The 19,856-nt window shown below is 43.1% G+C and overlaps 1 protein-coding gene across 1 annotated transcript in view; it reads right to left on the bottom strand.

Moving 5' to 3' along the window:
* The window catches only part of CHSY1 (chondroitin sulfate synthase 1), a 70,952-nt gene extending 51,353 nt beyond the window's left edge, over positions 1–19,599 (bottom strand). Inside the window, exons 1-2 of the mRNA XM_044232489.1 lie at positions 19,281–19,599; positions 3,834–4,329 (exon numbers count right to left, since the gene is read on the bottom strand). Of these exons, the coding sequence (XP_044088424.1) occupies positions 3,834–4,329; positions 19,281–19,594 (810 nt within the window). The 5' untranslated portion in view covers positions 19,595–19,599. The remainder of the gene's footprint in view (positions 1–3,833; positions 4,330–19,280) is intronic.
* Between the last annotated feature and the right edge of the window lie 257 nt (positions 19,600–19,856).

The following is a 19,856-nucleotide window of genomic DNA, read 5'->3' as shown; positions in this document are numbered from 1 at the left end:
GCGGCTCAGTTGTTAAGCACCTGCCTTCAGCTCAGGTCATGGTCCTGGAGTTCCGCAATCTCGCTCCATCCCTGTTTCTCTGCTCAGCGAGGAGTCTGCTTCTCCCTCTCCTTCTGCTCCTTCCTCCGCTCCTTCTTTCTCTCACTTGTTCTCCCTCTCAAATAAATAAAATCTTGAAAAAAAAAATAATAATAATAATACTTCTTCAAAAAAAATCCCATGTAACTTGAGTTGTAAAGCCGAGCCCGCATGAGACAAGGGGGAACCAGGTTTGCCTGCTCCACTTTGCCAATACTGTTAACAGCCTCACGGCCCACATTCTCATTCTGGGCTGGGAGGTTTCAGTAAGCATTTAGGAGCATTACTAAAGATCACCTTACGGTAACACATTTTTTATTATGAAAATAAAGTATTTAAAGCCACTTATCGAAAATGCCAAAGTCACAAGGGATAAAGAAAGAGACTTGTGCAAAGGGTCAGGACTAATGGAGGCTTTAGAGGCATGACAACAATCAAATGTAATCCCTGGCCCTGGGCTGGGTCCTGTGATGTGGGACTGTACCGCATCAGCAGATAAAAACAGAGTATCAACACTAGGTTAAAGTTTCCATGTGTACTTTTGGTTACATGAGAGCATTTCCCTATTCTTAGTCAAAATACATTGATGTTAGTTCAAGTTAAGAGCCACAATGTTTAGTTACTCTTAAATGAGGAACAGCCCTATGTCCCTGTACGCAGGATTGGGGGGATACACTCAGGAACAGAGGGAAATGATAATGCAAGTGGTGTAAAATGTTAACAGGTTAATCTGCGCGTAAGGCGTACAGATGTGCTTTGTGCTGTTTTGTTTTTCCGTAAAATTAAAATTATTTCCAAATAAAGTTTTTTAAAGCCATATATTAATAAACACCAATAAAAATCAAAACAAGTTTATAAACAAGAATAAAAATCAAAACAAGCTTAGAAATGAATCTGGATTTTGATTGTAACAGTTGTTTCTTGTGAGTCATTTTAATTAAGTGTAATCCCAAGGCATTATTTCAAACTTGCAAAAAAAAAAAAAAAATGTACATCCTCCATCTAGATTTGTAAGAGCTAAATAAGCACCTTCTGAGACCCAAAGCTTAACGTAATCGTCTTTAACGTAAGACTCCACTTCAATCATTTCTCATAATGTGAGCCTTGATGGAGAAACTACATTTATAGGAAGTTTAATAAAAGTTCTCATCCACATGAAAGATTATTCTCGCCTGAGTGGTGAACACAATGATAAATCCTAATAATAACTTAGGTTAAGAGGACTTAAAGCACTACCAAAAAGGCCTAAAGAAACTTAAGGTCTAATAAAATGGTACATGTGCCCACAAATGTAATTCTTAAAAAAGAAAAAGATGAAGAACTGTACAGAAAACACAAAACTTTCAATCTGCAGAAAAATATGTAGAAGACAATTCCTGCCACCCAAGGAAGAGAAGGCTTCCTTACAAAAGGCACAGAAAACACAAACCATACAGGAAAAGAAAGAAACTAGACTACACTTAAAATTCACAATTTGCATGCTGAGTATCACATTTAAAGTGAAAAGACAAGCCATATTCTGGGAGAAGATAATCTCCCATAAAAGGAGCTCACAGAAGGGCAGTACCTAGGAAAAACTATGTCATCATGAGACACTTAAACACAAGAAAAGCAGTAGGGACACCACCTCCACACTGCCCCACAGGCCTCCACATTCCACTCCTCAGGGATTCTAGGCAGGGATGGGGAACCACCCAGGGAGGGAGCTTCCTCCTCCACCAGATCCCTTTGCCAGGTGCTTCTGGTCAAAGAGGTGGCTCCCAGCATCCAGAAGCGACAATTTCCAGCATCCCAACTTCGGGCCCGAGAGAATTTTGGTTCTTACAAGATAATGGGGGGAAAAGTGCTGAACTGTCTCTCAATCCCTGCAGCCCCCCAGGACAATACTTTCTAATGTCTTGGCACTAACACTAGGTTAGAGTTCTTGATAACAAGGTACTGGCTCTGCGGCTGTCTATCTAGCAGCACGTTAGATACAACAGCACTACAACACTAAGACAGGTATTTTTTTATATATATATAATTTATTAAACTTAAAAGTGTTGTAAGTAATAGGAAACATTTGTTGTCTAGGTTGAGATGTAGGTATTTTGAATGTTTAAGAAAAGTAGACTAATTGTTTTCATGTACCTTGAAATATCTGAGGGAATTTACATAGTGAAATTTGTAAACTGTGTAAGTGTTTAATGTAATTCTGCACTGCCAAAATGATAGAATAATTGAGTATTGAACAAAGGACATGAGTAAAAGTGGTGCTTTTAATTTTAACACAAATTACTGTATTTACAAGTAACCGTTGTAAGTGACAGATTATAAATTAAGACCGGTATTTTTAAAAATTCTCTTTCAAAAGTAGGCCTATCCTCCACAATTCCAGCAGGAAGGCTAGCTTCTCAGAGATCAGAAATAGCATAAAACATCCCCAAATACACAAGGCACTACATGTTTTAACCATAATGAAACATGCTAAGGTTGTAACTACTAAATTAAGAATGGGGAAAACGCAGAAACACTGCCTTCTGTATTCTGCTGGAAACTGCAAGACATCCCTAAAGAGGCTTCCTCGCTGCAAAAATTCATGACCACAGCGACCTCCCCCCTAGATCCAGTGACCAATCCTCCCTGCATGCAAGGTGTGGGGGAGACCCACAAAGATCAGAGGTTTCACTCCAATCACAGTTGAGATTTAAAATGTATCTTTTATAATTAGAAATGAACATGAAAACTACTTCCTGTCTTCTTGAAAATGTCCACTTCCCTAAGAGTTCAAACGAAAGAAACAGTTAATAGGAAACCTTTAACAGCAAGTCTCGGGGAGAGACAAGTACAGGCAAGAATACTCTTTCTTCACTCAAGCACTTTAGAAAATTAACTCATAACAAAAGCTAACAGTTTACATCAGAAAGTGTGTTTCTTTTTCTTGGGCAAAGGTCTACAAGTTCCCTCCGTTCCTCACAACTATGGGTAGTTTATCAATCTAAACACAACACAACCTAAATAATTTTTTCCACTCTGACTAATATCAGATCCTGTAACTGCAGGCAAGAGGTGCACATCTGCCAATAAAAACAAAGAAAAGTCAAAAGCGAACTCATGTTCTCGAGAACATTTAAAGAGAAAACCTCTACAAGTAGACTTCCTACCCAAAATTGCACTTCTGTGTCAAGATAACTCCGAGACTGCCTACCAACTATTCGGAAGAGAACAACCATATTGCAAACTTCCAGGTCACAAATATTGTCTAAAAAGTCAAGGTTTTAAATAAATGTAAAGTCAAATGCAATTTTTTTTTTTTTTTTAAATCATTACTCATTTTTATGAATTCTAAACATGCTGAGTTTCAAAACTGTGTGGGTCAACATGAACAGAAAAGTCAGGCCTTCAGGAGAAGAGGGAAAGGGAACCTTGACATACTTAGAATCACACCGGCAGAATCAGGAGAAGTCAGATTAAATGAATGTTCTGGATAATCATGAAAATATTGCTGTTACCTACAATAAACCATATCATTTCTTTGGGCTCCAAATGCCATTATTTATTCACTAAGGTATCAGGTCAAAGGATAGAAAGTATGTTCTAAAAATGAAGGATAAAAGATACAAAGAAGGAGTTCAAATTTTAAAAACTTGGGTAAAAATGTACAATACCCTCATACCAACTTTGAGCCTTAAAGAAGATATCATCAGTCATTTCCTAGGATTGGTTCAGAACTAATGATGAAATAAACGTATTATTATTTTTTTTTCTGTTCTTACCTCATAAGACCAGACACACTGCACCCCCGCAAACCTCCGGACACATCTTCCCACCTCCACGTCCTCGTGAGTAGTGTACATTTCCCGGAGACACTTTCCAATGTGTGGTACCATTCTCCGGAGAACCTCCCGGCTCATGATCACACCGGGCCCCCCCATGCAGAAGTTCTCACCGGGTTCCAGGGCAAGTTTCCCCATTTCTTCCGTGGTGCCCAGTCCTGTCTGCCCGAGAAAGAGGGGCTCACTGCTATTCAAACTCCTCAGAAAATTCTCCAGACGGTCTCCTTTGATATACACGTCATCATCTGCTCTCATAAACCATTCATACTTGTCCAAGTAGTGGTCATGCATGTACTTGAGCATCATGAAAGACTTCTTCTGGGGTGGGTAGGAGTCGTCCACGCCCCGTAGTGGCACTATCGGGATTGGTATCGATGTGTCTGAACCCTCACTAGAGAAGAATTCGACTTTCCCAGGAATTGTCTTGGACCATGTTCTGGAATTAAAATAAGTATCAGTGAGAGAACAGTTTATTTCAAGCTTCTCATTTCCAGAAATTCACATATCTACTCATGCTGAATGACTGTGTGTTCAAAAGGAATGATAAAAAACTACTTGATCTGTTTGCCTCCCCTTAACAGAAACCTAGGCTACAGAGTATTGCAAAGCCCAAATTCTTTTTCAAAAGAATTCAAAAAAAAAATAATGATGAAGTGTTCAAATAGTTCCAGGATAAATAAGTTTTAGCTGTGTCTGAAAACCAAATTGGCAGGGCACTGAGGTCTAGATCTCCCTGTTAATTTTCTGATACTTATCAAGCCCCTACCCACAAACTTCTCCACTCTGTAAGATAATCAAAAATCAAATTCTTTTTTTTCCTCTCTTCCCCTATGATCCTCTGGTTTTATTTCTTAAATTCTACATATGATAAAATCATAAGATAACGGTCTTTCTCTAATTGATTTTTTTCGCTTAGATAGTAAAATAAGAAGAAATCAGAGAGGAAGACAAACCATAAGAGACTCTTAACTATAGAAAACAGACTGAGAATTGCTGGAGGGGAGGTGGGATAACTGGGTGATGGGCATTAAGGAGGGCACTTGATGCAATGAGCACTGGGTGTTATATACAACTGATGAATCCCTACACTCTACCTCCAAAACTAATAATACACTACATGTTAACTAAATTGAATTTAAGTAAAATTAAATTTTTAAAAAAATCAAATTCTTCATTCAACAAAGCTTCTTTGAATGCACATCAAGTGCCAAGTCTGTGCAAAGCCAGGGTGATGCACAGTGAGCAAGCATAACACCGACGGCCAACTCACAGAGCTGTCATCAGGAGAGACAGACGTTTATCAAGGTAGTCACACACCAATGGGCTTACTGGTATGAATTAAAATCAGCACCCTGAAAGAAAGGTGCACAGCCGTGAAAAGCATACAGAAAGAACACAAAGTAGACATACAGTGCACAGATCGCTTCCCCGAGACCCAAGTGAACATCGAGGATGAGAAACAGGCCCAGGAAGTGGCACGTGGGTACAGGGCAGGTTGCCACGAGGGGAGCAGGCCCCCTAGAGCTGCGGCCCCTCAACAGCACCAGCTACCAAAAGAATGGGGCAGACCAGATGCGGATGAAAGCTGGGCTTCCCGCAGTCCTCAGGCGTGGAGGAGCCAGCTGAGGCCACCAGCAGAGAACTGCTGCAGCCACCCAGACATGGTGTCATCAGGGCTAACTGCTCCACCCACTGCAGAAGGAAAAAGTCAGGACTCCTGCTGCTGAACAACTGATTTAAGGCCACCATGTTACATCTGTCCCTGTGCCTTCTTTATACTAGAAGCAGTCCAGCTACAAAATACACTTACATAGACCACTTCTAGGAAAAACATCACAGTATGTGAATGAAGCAGTCAATATAGCCCTAATAAGGTAAAAAAAGGACCCCTCCCAGGTGACTGTCTCCCCAATATGTTTTTATTTTACTTATGTTACACTTATATGTATTGTGGTGATGAAAAGTGAACTTGACAGGTCAACGAAAATCACACATATCTTAAATGGAAAGTCTTAGGGAGAGAAATAGTCGAAAAAGGTACACATCAAACCTCTGGTGAAGGGGTACAGAAGTAGGGAAATGAGAAGGATGGGGGAAGAGATAAAGAAAACTTTCTTTATTCTGTATCTCTCTCAATGGAGGAAACTTTTTATAAGCATAATATAACTTTTTTTGGAAAAAATATTAACTGTGATAAAATACACATGACTTGAAATTTACCATCTTAACCATTTTTTAAGAGTAATGTTCAGTGGAGCATTAAACACATCCCCAACATACTTCAACATCACCACCCTCTGCCTCCAGAACTTTTTCAGCTACAAAACTAAATTTCTAAAGCACAGTATTATTTTTGTAATTTTATAAACAATCTACAATGATGCACTTAAAAAGAAGTTACTGGTTTTTAAATTCAATTCCTAACCCAAATTGTAAGGAATACAAAATGACTTCAAACTTCTCTCATTGAAATAGAGAAAGAATTCAACGAACTTTTTGTCAAACATGCTTCTCAAAAAATCTGAGGACTACACATACATCGTTTTTCATTAAAACTAGGATTCGACTATAAGATACACCACTGTTTTTTGTACCAGTAACAAAGAAAAAAGGTGACATTCTTAATCACATGATGCAACTGTAAAATGCATCCTGATTTCAGCGATGTTAAAATGTCGGGGCAGGGAAATGTACATCTCAGAATGATGTTTAAGGGAAAAACATTACTGCTACTGTTAAGACAGTAGCAGTCTTAACATCTTAACAGTAGCAGTAATGTTTTTCCCTTCATGCCTATGGATTTAAAATGGACCTATAGAGTCTTAGGCCATTTACAAAATTCTTTAACAAAGAATTCGGCATATATGGACTCTAGATGCTGTTGCAGGGACTGCACTGCATTTCCATAAATTTTCACATAAGCTCCTAAAAAAAAGGATGAAAAGTGAACGTGGTCAGAGCAAGGCAATTAATTAAAAAAGAAACCCACCCTTTACATAAAGAGACAAGTCTCTTTCAAAAATGAGAATGAACTACAACCAACACAGAATGTATGATACCCTGAAGACCCCCTTCTGACTTGGTATCCAGAGGGCAGACGGCTTCCCAACCCCAGGAACTTGGTGACAATAAGATGTACTAAGAGGACCCCCAACCGGTCAAGGAGCCCGGATTCCTTCCTTCAGTAGAAATGATTTTTGTTTGGCAGTCACAACAATTCTTTGAAAAAGTAATTAATTTCGATAGTTGGCACATAAAAGAAGTCAATACATCCTGCTCACTTGCATGAAAAAAGTGACTTAAAGTGTCACTTTCCATAAGACACACACTACCATCTACTACGATCCCTACACGCTGAAAAAGAGCCCGACTTACTCAAGCCACAACCAGAAAACAATTAAGAGGTAAAATTCACAGGCGTGATGGAGTTAAAATACACTACCATTCATAGTACTTCTGAAATCTAAGTTATAAACACTCTGCATTATCTCATAATTGATTATACATGAATAGTGAATAAAATCAACCTAACTTTAGCTTCCACCCCATTGCTTCTGAACTACAATGTGATTAATAAAACAGACCAAGTTCGAAATGGTAAGTGCAGAAGGAGCCAACCCCAGAAGCCATTAAGATACTAAAGCACCACGACATTACCGGAGACATGGGGTGGGTAAGACAATGTCTGCCTCCAAAGGAACCACCTCCTCAAGAGACAACACACAGGTTCAGAGCGTGAGTTCTAGAATCGGGCTCCTAGGGTGAGAGTCCTGGCTCTTCCGGATAAGGTGTGCCTCCCCCTCCTTGTCTGTAAGCTGGGGATAATAACACTACCTGCCTCATAGGGTTGCTGTGAGGGTCGGTGGATTCTTCGACCTGAAGTGCTCACACGTCTGCCCGGCACGCAGGAAGCATTATGTAAGTGTGACTTATTAGGGAAGCCAGGAGTGTGCAAATAAAGTAAGACAGTGAAAGAGAAAATGAAGGGCACAGGGGAGTGTGGGCTGAACATGCTGCAATCAGTCACAGGACGACAACCAGTGTGCAGACATTATGGAAAACGCCACCCCTCACACTTCTGGCTAAAAACCTGACACTCAAGCGATCTAGAATTCCGCTTTACTGTCAATCTTAGACAGCATTAGGGTAGAAGCCTACTGAGACTTTAACTTTTAAAAGTGTCTTCACTTCTGAAACGCCAGAATCCTTCCTATTAGCCGGAGCATCAGAGGGCCTTTGCGTCTGGGCTCCGACCTGCTGCAGCACACGGGACACGGACAGCAAGCGCCAGCCTCTCTCAAGAACCACCCTCGCTGAGGCGATTAACGCCTATACCGTGACTTGAAATCATGTAATTTGTCCAAGAAGAGAAACCAATTAATTTTAAAAACAGACAATCTAACCTCAAACCATCCTTAAAAGCCTCTCTGCAGTTTTATGGTAACTCCACCCAATTATTATCTTTTCCTTTTTAGGTAACCCAGGGAAAAACCTCAGGCTGCCCTTTTCTGTTCTAAATGACTGGTGGTTGGAGAGAAATCTCTCAAAAAGTTTCTGTAAAATCCTCCAACCTTAAGAAAGTATGATCTTTTCATTGAGGGTATCTTTGGCTTCAAGAGCTCAGGAAAGATCGAGTGTTCTGGAATGGGAATCATGATTCACCATCCTGGGGGACCTGGGGGAGGGGCGGGGTGCCTTAGTGATGGGAAAGAAGGAGACACTGCTGAAGAAGCAAGCTGGTCCTCCTTCCGAGACAGAAACAGGTCAAGCTCCTTATTTTCATAAGCAAATGTCAACTTTGCCATTGACAAGTTTGTTACCGGGAGCAAAGAGTGCTCCCTTAATTGAAACCACAGAACATTTGCAGAGGCCCTTGCCAGCAAGCTCAATTTTCAATGCACGGATAACCAACTCTTGCTAAAGCACAGATACAACAACTGAAACTGGAGAGAGCCAAGTAAGCTATCATCTTTTCCTCCGGGCCTCTAAACACTATCCCTACACCGAGTTAAATCACTGTTAAGTGATGCAGCTGGACCATATTAGCTTCGCTAAGGAATGCCTTTGCTGACTCAGGACTTCATAGAATTCCTTTCTGTTCAGTTATCATTTTAAGAAAAACTACATAAAATACATTTGTGTATAAAACTGCATCCACAACATGACTCCTATCCTAAGTACACATTCATAATACATGGGTAAATTTAACAAGCAGGCAAGAGTACATCCCTGTGATGTGTACTATTAAGGGAACAAAAGTACACATACAAAAATAAAATATTTTACAATTTTATCCCAGAGTGTTTACTGTGGTTATTTTTGGATGGAGGATCAGAAGACATTTAATTTTCTTCTTTTCTTCATATTTTCTACATTTTCTAAATTTACTGTAACAAATAAGTATAGTTAGAACTGGGGGGAAAGTTTTTTGTTTTTTGTTTGAATGTGGGAAAAAAGTTTAAGCTAAAAAGCATCCACAGAAATGAAAAGATTTGACATCAGAAAATGCTACTTCTGTAATAAACATTTTTTAATTCTATACAATGGAGAAAAACTAAAAGAAAAATGGAGTGAGATTGAGTACTTTCACATTTTTTAAATTTTAATAGCTACAAGTAAAAAGGGGAGATCTTCTGTGATTTCCCCCTAAGGACAACTAAATACATTGCCAGACAATTATAGTGGTAAGTCTGAAAGGACTCATATTGATCAAATCATCTCAGAATTTGGAGTCATGGAAGGGAGAACATCATTTTTTCCCCTTATAGAACTGATAGATAATAGGAATTAAAGGCATATGTTTATATTCTTTCCTATAACAGAAGAAATTTAATAACTTAACCAAAAGGAATACAGCATGAAAACAAGAGCAAGAAAATAAAGCCAAAGAAAAACAAAAGTAGTCAGAGCGGGGTACCAGTACTGGTACCAGGGACGGCGAAATCCTGGTAGGGGCTGCCTGCTCGGCTCCATGCCCGTGGGAAACAGGGAACCAACTGGAGTCCTCTGAAAAGATGCCACCCTGAAGGGGGAGCCCACGTGGTGGGACCAACCGCCATCACATGGTCTCTCTGTCTGATAATGGTGGGTCCCAACCAGCAGGCAACCAAGAGATGTCGCAGGACTCTGTCCCACTGCTCAGTGTTAAGTAAGAGGGATATTCCAGACACTAAGACCTGACAGAAACTTGTCCCGCAGGGTCCAGGGGAGGGAAAGGAGGGCACATGTAGTGAGTGTCCTTATAGGAAGCACAGGTTTGATGGAGCAGCAGTCTGAGCTCACCCTCCCAAAAAAGTACATGGAGGGCAATACTTTGCAGCCAGTCAGAGCAGCCATGCACTTGAACTTGATCAGACCTTGGGAAAACTCAGAGTTCTTCCAAAGCTACCAAGTGGTAACTCAAGGCCTCTCCTGGAGCTGCAGGAATGGCCTGCTCAAGGCCTCTCCTGGAGCTGCAGGAATGCCCTCAGGCCAGATGCTGTAAGCATTACTCAGTGCATTATCTCTGTCCTGTGCAGGTATGAGGATGGAGCGTACTGAGCTGGTTTCTCTTCCTCTTATGTGGTTTCCGGATACATGGCTTCCTCTTTTAAAGTCTCTAACTGCCTTACTGCGTAAACTTATGACGTGAGCAATCTCAATTCTTTTGGAATTAGGTGGGGAAAGAGAACAGAAATCATAAAACAGTGGGAAAAATGTTTTTTTTAAGACAAATCAAATTATACTCTTTACCACTAATCCTAAAAAGTGGACCTAAGGTGAAAAGAAGCATTAAGACCTTTTTTCCTCCTGCCTGGTGGATTACAGCTTCCCACCTCAACAATGGCCTGGGCACTAGCCCAGGAGGCAGTTCCAAGATATTAAGGGCTACCAGCAACCTGTCCTTTGAGCCCAGGTTCACAGCAAACAATGGAAATACTCTTCAGCACAGACCACAAAAACGCCCTCTTTGAAACCTAAGAATTGAAATTCAGAGTGTTAATAATAGAAGGCAAATTCTGGTCTCATGATACATTTCCAAAGCTTCAAATGTTGGAGAGCGCCCTTAAGATGGTTTGTTTTGCCACCGTACATTTAAAAGTGTAAATATGCAACTAATTCTTAATCACACATGAACAAAATTCATTTCAAATTTAAATCTAAGCAAACAAAGCCACACAAAAAAGAGCAGCAACAAAAAGTGTTCTTCGACACAAATAGTAAAACCACCCTGAACCCACTTTGGCCGACCGCTTTTGCAAGTCAGTCTCCTGTACCAAGGCACTTCCTGGTACCAACCCGCTGAACAGCAGCCCACAGCCACCCTTCAGCCAAGCAGTCACCTGGTGCAGGGCACTGCGCTGCGGGCATGAGAAACTCTGCCTGTGACAATTCTATGCAGTGTGCGGTACCGTTACCCACATTTCACAGATGAGGAAACTGGGGCGCAAGGCTAGGTATAGTTTCCCGTGATCATAGAGCTAATAAATGTTGAAGCCAGAACTCAAATGGGGTCGATTCCAAAGCCTCCGCTGCCGCCTTCATCCCGCACACTTTTTTCCAGGTTATCGCCCACGTTTCCTTTGCAGTCCCTCCTCCACTGAGAAGGCTGAGAAAACAGTCATCCCAGAAAAGGAGGGCAACCTTACACCCACTTCAGCCACTTCCACTGCATCTGCCTGGCAGAAACCTGTCCACTGAGGACACCTCTTCAGAGTCTGAGCTGGATTAGTTGAAGGTCAGTCAGAAGACTCTACTCTGAAGGTAGCTTCTGAGAGCCTCATTCCGTTTGGGTCCCTTCACTATTGTAAATCTTGCCAGATCACTTTCCAGCAGTAGGCTGGAAACAGAAGAAAATCCCAACACAAAAGCAGCCCTCACACCTAGGCTCAACTTACAAAGCAATTGTTTTAATGCCATGGACAAATATATTTTCAACAATCCTCAGGTGCTGGGTTTGCAAACCCAGGGTCGACACCAAATCAGTAGAATACACCTTTAACAAAAAAAACCCACAAAACTATTTATTTATTTATTTGGATGCGGGAGGAGAGGGGGAACCATTTCGCAGGGGAGGGCAAAGGGAGAGGAAGAAGCAGGCTCCACATAGGCGAGGCTCGATCCCAGGACCCCAGGATCATGACCTAAGCCAAAAGCAGACACTTAACTGACTGAGCCACCCAGAAGCCCCATACCTTCTTCTTTTTCATCATCCGCAAACCAAGGTACTTGGTTACAGAACAAATATCACAGCTACAGAGGTTTTAGAAATGACACAGAGTTAAGATGAGTAGATGGGAGAGCTTCATTACTTTTAAATCGTAACTAAATTTCTTGTTCCCCCAATTCCATCCACATGCAGGACAGATGGAGACACTGAATATTTACATTCGTGTGTGGAAGCCAGGGCCCTCACATTAAAAATTCTGTCACCTGATTCTCCCAAGCACAACCTGGAATTGTGACGTTACGGAACTAAGGTAAATACAGTTACAGTATCCGAGTACTTTATCAGGACAGGATTAACTGCCACTTACTGAAACCAGAATGATCTCGGACCTAAGCCCAGGGCACCACCTGTGCCCAGCACCATTGCAGGCACCTACAATTCAACACACTCAAAACTGTACTTCCATTCCCTTCCAAGAGCAGTCCTCTCCTCCTCCTTTTTTTGTTTTTTTTTTATGCTCTAGTTCTGTAGCTTTACTACAAAATAAGTGTTCACTGCAGAAAAACTCAAAAGGGCCAAGAAGAATATGAAAAATCACTGAACATCACTGTGTATACATTCTATCACATTTTCTTTTCTATACTACACATACAGATTATTTTCTTTGATTTTAAACAAGAGTGGCTTCATACCCAGAAGATAATTTTATACCCTAGTCTTGCTTAATTTAAATATATTGTGAATCGCTCTTCATTTCAGTAAACATATTTCAGCCACATCGTTTTTGTGGCTAGAGAAGCAGATCACAATATGGATAAATCAGCAAAATCAATTATGGTCCACAGTTCCTAATGCAGGACACCAAAGACACTGAAATTTCCGGGCGCCTGGGTGGCTCAGTCATTAAGTGTCTGCCTTCGGCTCAGGTCATGATCCAGGGTCCTGGGATGGAGCCCCGCATCAGGCTCCCTGCTCAGCAGGAAGCCTGCTTCTCCCTCTCCCACTCCCTTGCTTGTGTTCCCTCTTTCCCTGTGTCTTTCTCAGATATATAAATAAAATCTTTTTTAAAAAAGAAAAGAAAAAAAGAAATTTCCACTCCATGCATATATTTTTGAGCACATCTTTAAATCCCTTTGAAAAATTCTAGAGGAAATGCTAAATTTCAGATCCCAGCCTCAAAATGTACAATCCCCTTGTTCCTTCACTACTTCCTGCTCTTCCACATTTCCAGGAATCTGTTGTCTCTGCCTTGAAAATTCCTTCAAGACTAAGGGAGGGAAAGGGGGCAGGAGTGTGTGGGCAAGGCCCTTCCTGATCCCCTTCATAATCAGTGCAGGCCTCTTTGTGCTGTGTCCCCACAGCAGATAAGGTCCAGGCACCCTGTAGTCCCTCCTCATCAGTATTACCATTTCTTTCCCTCCCTAGAAGACACACCCTGCCAGGATAGAATTATTAATCTGTTTTCAATACAGAGCAGCTTAATGAAGGGACAAGGGAAGTGAAACTAGCCATGTGATGAAAACACAACCGTGTACAAACTTCTGCGGAAGACCACAGCTATCCTTGCAATATTCTAACTATTTGAGGGCACAAAGATCTGGAACCATGACATAAAAAGCTAAACTCACGTTCAGGACTGCAGAGTCCTCCAGTCACCTTAGACAGGTAATTCACAATGTGAAAGGGGTTGTGCTCCAAAAGTTCATTTACAGGCCAGTTACCTGGGTTATAGAAGGCAGTGAGTTTTTGCCAAACTGAATTCTAGCTGAGAAAGTATTACTCTAAACTGTTTCAAGATAAGCATGGTTTACTGAGTTCAAGAGTAAGAAAAGGGACTCTGAGGTTTGCTCATTAAGGTTGGGAAAAGAACAGTGTGCCTTCACTGAAAGCATTCGGAAGAGGCCATTAACTACTACAACATCTTGCAACAAGATTCCTATAGCTACAGCTAGTGTTTCTCAAACTTTCTTCCCACAGTTCCCTACAGACTGATGCTAATCTTTAATGGTGCCCTTTATCACTCCCAGGGCAAAGAAGGGAAACCATCCACCGCTTTCCTCTGAGAAAGTGGAGAAAGAACAAAACGGTTCCCCATCTTCAGCCCAGGGGAGGTAAAAACCAAGACAAATATAAGGTGTTGGATTAGCTTAGAGTTCTGAGCAAAAGAAAGGACTAAAAAGCAAAGTATGCATGTTTTCTCTTTTTTATCAAACCATTAATTAAAAAGAAAATCCAAATGGTATCAAAACTCTCCCGGCAAGAACAGGTAAGTGTAGCCAAGAAATGTTTGAAACAGAAGAGGAACAAAGAGGAACTTGTCTACCGGATATTAAAAAATTATTCGACTTCCAATAATTTCAAAGGGTGGTACTGGCATAAGAACAGAGAAAAAGCTCACTGGAACAGAATAAGAAGTCCAAAACATACCCAGGAATTTTGAGTATGATGAAGATGGCATTTCATACTGGTAGCGAAAAGGGAGCTTATTAAACAGATGCTGCTAAGACAATGTACTGTTTGGGAGGGAAATGAGATTGAGATGATTTCTACCCTTTCTAGAATCAGGGGGAAAAAAATACTGCTTTTTAAATCTCTCCAGGACACCTGGGTGGCTCAGATGGTTGAGTGCCTGCCTTCACCTCAGGTCATTTTCTCCAGGTTCTGGAATGGAGCCCCACATCGGGCTCCCAGGTTGGCGGGGAGCCTGCTTCTCCCTCTTCTCCCTCTCCCTCTGCTTTTCCCCATGCTTGTGATCTCTCTGCCTCTCCCTCTCAAATTATTAAATAAAATCTTAAAAAAAAAATCTCTCCAGGGCATTAATTTTTTGAGCCTGGGACAGGGAAGGCTGGGGGGAACCCCAAAATCAGAAAAGTAAAAACTGAACTACATGAATTTCTATCAAACTAAGAACAAAGGAAAAAATACAGAAATAATATGAACTGTAGCTAGTAACAAAAGACACAAGGAACACAGGGGATCTGATGATCTGTTACTACCTGGCACGATACATCCCTCTGGAGGAATCAGGTACCATTCCGAAGTGAAATGACCGAGAATACAAATACTCTGTAGATGAGTCCAAACAACTTTCCTGATGCGTTTGCAGAACCCCAGCAACCCAGAGGCCTCCAGAAAGCTTCAGAGCTCCAGCACCATAGCCCCCTCAGATGTAAATCTTTTCTCAATCTCTTCATAAATTCACTGCATTTACAAAGCGAAGGCTACATCCACCTGCATGTCTAAAGGCCTTCAAACTTTTCCTGTGCAAAACCAGACCTGTTGACTCACGTCCTTACCCAGCTCAGTAAGTAATACAACCACTCACACTTGTCTTTCAAGGCAAGACCCTGGAAGGCACTATTGATGCCTCACCACTCAACCCGCATTCAGTCAGCACATCTGAGCTCTGCTCCAGCAGATCCCCTAGAATTCTCCACATCTTTCCATGACCACAGCCACCACAGTCGCCCCCTGCCACCCCCACCTCTAGCCAGACCACCTCCTAAAATCTCCCTGCCTCTCTACAATCCGATCTGCACACAATGGGCAGAATTAACTTTGAGAACATAATGCCATCACTTCCCTTTCCTGTCTAAACCCTCCAAAGGCTTTCTAATTCACCTAGGGAAAATTCCAGGAGACCAGACATTATCAGGCCTCATCCGCTTTCTTTTATTTCCCTTCTTTTATTCCCTTCCAAGGTGGTGGTTGTCTGTAACCTATCAGCTCTCCCCTCTGCTCCCCTGCTCCTCAGTGATACTCACACAACAAGTTCCTCACCACCAGACTGCAGCCCAAATCCTAAGTTCTCTAGACACCACCCGACTCTTTCCTTACCGTTTTATTTTCTCCATAGTGCCCAGCATTAACTCTTTCAGCATCTTGGTTCCCACTAATATAGAAGTGCCACGAGAACAAGCATCTTCACCACTGTGTCCTCGACAAGAGTCTCGACACAGAGGACCCATGTATGTATTTGTTGAATAAAGGGATGAATCTTAAGTGTAACTGAGTACTTTTAGGAACCAGGATCACTCCTATGAACTTAACAGCTATGGTGTCTGCTCAGGGCCTATGGAAGAAACTAGCCCTGGTCAGACTCTGATCAGCTACACTTTGAGGTTTGTTGTGCCTGCTTTTTAAAAGCTGTTTCTTGGGGCACCTGGGTGGCTCAGTAGGTAAGCCTTTGCCTTTGGCTCAGGTCACGATCCCAGCCAAGCCCTGAAGGAGATTCCCCGCTCAGCAGGCTCCCTTCTCAGCAGGAAGCCTGCTTCTCTCTCTCTCTCTCCCTGCTGCTTGTGTTCCATCTCTGGCTGTCTCTCTCTGTCAAATAAATAAATAAAATCTATATACATATATATTTTAAAAAGCTGTTTCTTGCATGCTATCAGCTGTTGCTGTACTGCTAACATTCCTTGGTGGCCCTTCTCCCCAATTCAAGCATTTGGCAGGTAGAGAAAGTACAAGTCTGTAATGATGGGGCTGTTCCATCATTAAAATGCACTAACTTTAGTGCAGACAGGCATAGCTCACTGAATTTCCCGAAGGCTTTAGATTTCCCTTCTGGACCTCGAACAATTACTAGTAGCCAGACCTAAATTCTGACATTTTCAGTACCTTAGCATAAGATTACTAAAAATGCCAGCATCTCCTTACATCCATAAAGCCAAACTAATTTTCTTTGAAAAGAAAAAAAAATTAGACTAAAAAACATTCAAGTTTTTCTAAAGGTATAGAATGAATTTGCCTCTTAGGAGAGAAGTTAGAACTGAGCACACCCAGTGCCAAACTGCAGTTCTACCTGCTAAGATTCAAACCGATTTTTATGCCAAACGGCGTGCAACTTCCATTTTAGGAGCTGAGTGTGGAGTTTCGGCCTGGGTTGCAAAGCACAGCAGAGCCATAATCATAAGTTACACACTGTAACCTCCATCCCAATTCAGGCCTTCCCCCAAAGTTCCTTAAGACTAAAACTGTATTGGGCCATCTCCTGCAAATGGCCTAAACAGAGGCTTGAGGCAGAGGATCTTAAGGGGAAAGCTAAGTCCACCCCCAAGCTTCAAGTAATGGGACTTTTTGAGATCAAAAGATGAAAGAGCTGCAGGAAAGCTGACAGATGCCTGGGTAGGATAAACTGTTTCCTCCTAAGGGTTTTCCCTTTATCAGAAAGGCAGAGTTGTCACAAAGGAGGAAGAACTGGGGCCAGATGGCAAATTGTGTTTCTACTTTCCATTAAGTGTCCAAAAGAAAATAAACAATGAGATAAAAATCCTACATCCAAAAAAGATGAGGTAGGAGACTTGGAAAAGGAGACCAAAAGTCAGAGTGTCAAGCATGGGCTTAGGGAAAAGATCATCTCCAAGTGTAGAAGAGTAGGTCCAGTTTGCGTTACATTTTCTGAGTACTGCTGGTGTACCAGGACCCCTACTGGTTTGTCTATACTGACTCTGAATCCATGAAAATATATCTGTTTGGTGGGCAATATAGTATTTGTCCAAACTACTTTGATAATCATCTCCAGAGTTACAAGTTCGCAGGGCTTGTCACCCAATGGCAGTCATGTGGGCTTACATTTCAAAACCATTCTCTGAACAATTTATACAGCCCATCCCTGATTTCAGATGTAGCCATTTCTCTTGGCAAAAAGAACCATCTGCATAAAATTCCAGGTAACTCATGGGAGATCTGGGAGGAAATCTTCACCTGGGGACTCCTAAATCACTAACACAGTCTAATTTTATACTAAGTGACTACATTCTAAGGTTTTTCAGGCACTCAGTATCCTTCCCAGCAGAACCTAAGCTCTGGACTTAAATATAATCCTCACAGAAAGATGCAGGAATGGGGAATCAATGCACTGAGTCAGTGCTGACATTCTCCATTGCTCTTTGTCTTCTTTTTCAATCCTGTACTTCTTCCCTTAGAGGAATAAAGATCCATATATGTTTTTTCCTTCATCTCTATGCCTGCACATTTAGACCAGGACTAAATTTAAAAGCCAAAGTTTCAAAGGATTGGTTATAAATTAAGAGCCAACAGCAACTGGGGCACCTGGTTGGCTCTGGGTTAAAGCCTCTGCCTTCAGCTCAGGTCATGATCTCAGAGTCCTGGGATCTAGCCCTGCATCGGGGCTCTCTGCTCAGCAGGGAACCTGCTTCCTCCTCTCTCTCTCTCTGCCTGCCTCTCTGCCTACTGGTGTTCTCTATCAAATAAATAAATAAAATCTTAAAAAACAAAACAAAGCAAAAAAAAAAAAAAAAAAAAAAGAACCAAGAGCAACCAGCTTGGCCTTGCTCAGCGCTGACGGCTCTAAAGTTCCTTCTCAGAGGACCTCCCCGCGTTGGTTTGTTCTGTGGCTGGATGAATCCCAAATCTTCTCCACATGGAGAGCATTTCTGTACTTCACACATACAAGGTTCCATTAAATCCCTTTACTGGATCCACACCCTTCTCCTACCTCAAATTCACTCCAGCACAAATCTGCCATTCCAAAATCATCGCCCTTCTAAAGGTTACTTTGGTTAATCCCTCTGTTAATCCTGAACATGATTCCAGTCACTTTTATGACTCAGATGGCCAACAAGGACCCAGATAGTGGATAACACACACACATCCCTAAACGGAGATAGTTAAGCCCGAATCTACCATGGGCCAAGAACTACTTTTCCCAAGGTTCTCTTTCCATTAACTCAACAGACTGGTGGGATCGAGTGTGTAGCTGGCAGCCCCTTGATATCTACAAGTATGCTATGTAAGAGCTCTAACCACATTAACTTACCTCCCCTCTCGCTCTGCAAGAGCAAAGGTACCTATTTCAGAGAATCAAACAATAACCATCACTGCCACTACTATCACAGTTACTGTGTCCTAAGAGTTTCCCAACAACCTTTCGAGGGAGGTATGTTCAGTCAGACCTATTTAACAAAGAAGGCGGCTTGGACGTAGAAAGCTGAAGTGGCTTACACAAAGTCAGGCTGAGGACCACACCCACGGGAGCCAACCTGGTCCACCTGACCCCAAAGCCCATACTCTTGGGCGTCGCATTCACCATCCCGCCTCTGACCTCTGTTTCCAATGTCGGACATCTATAGCCCAAGGGGCACCCCGATCCCACACGAACCCCGGGAGCTTGCGGTCTGGAAAGCAGGAAGAGGCTCAAGCCAAGGGAGTACCGGCAGGGCGGCCCACCGGGACGCTGAATACAGGAGTCGGAGTCCAGGCAGCAGGGACTCACTCACCTGTAGGCGGCCACGGCGCGGGTCTGCAGGTATTTCTGGGCGGTCATGACTCCCACGAAGAGAAAGTTCCTGTCGCGCGGGCCGCCATCCGAGGCCGGGCCGTGAGGCCAGAGCTGCGCCCCGCGCGCCCCGCCGGCCTGGGAAGCCGCCGCCGCCGCCTGCCCTGGCCGGCAGCCCTCGGGGCTGGCTCGGCGCCGCGGGCCCGCTCGCTTCAGCTCAGAGGCGCGGGGCAGGACGAGCCGCGAGGCCAGCACGAAGCCCAGCACGAGCCCGAGCAGCACGCTGAGCCAGGCGCGCCGGCCGCGCGCGGCCATGCCCGTGCCGCTCTGCCCGCCGGGCCGCCGCCGCCGCCGCAGGCTCCGCGCGCCCTCAGCCCGCCGCCCCCGCCCGCGGAGGCCAGCCCGCCCTAGCGCCGCGAGGCCCGGCCCCGGCAGCGCCGCGGCCGCCGCGGGCCCGCCGCGCCCATCGTGGCCCCCGAGCCGTCCGTAGGCCCCACGCCGCCGCTTTGTTTCGCACGCCCACCCCCACCGCCTCGGCCTGCGCCTTTAAGAGGGGACCATGCCCAGCGCGCGCCGG

This window comes from Neovison vison, chromosome 13 (assembly GCF_020171115.1).
Source record: "Neovison vison isolate M4711 chromosome 13, ASM_NN_V1, whole genome shotgun sequence".
Classification (NCBI taxonomy): domain Eukaryota; kingdom Metazoa; phylum Chordata; class Mammalia; order Carnivora; family Mustelidae; genus Neogale; species Neogale vison.
This window is presented reverse-complemented; position numbering and strand designations above follow the sequence as displayed.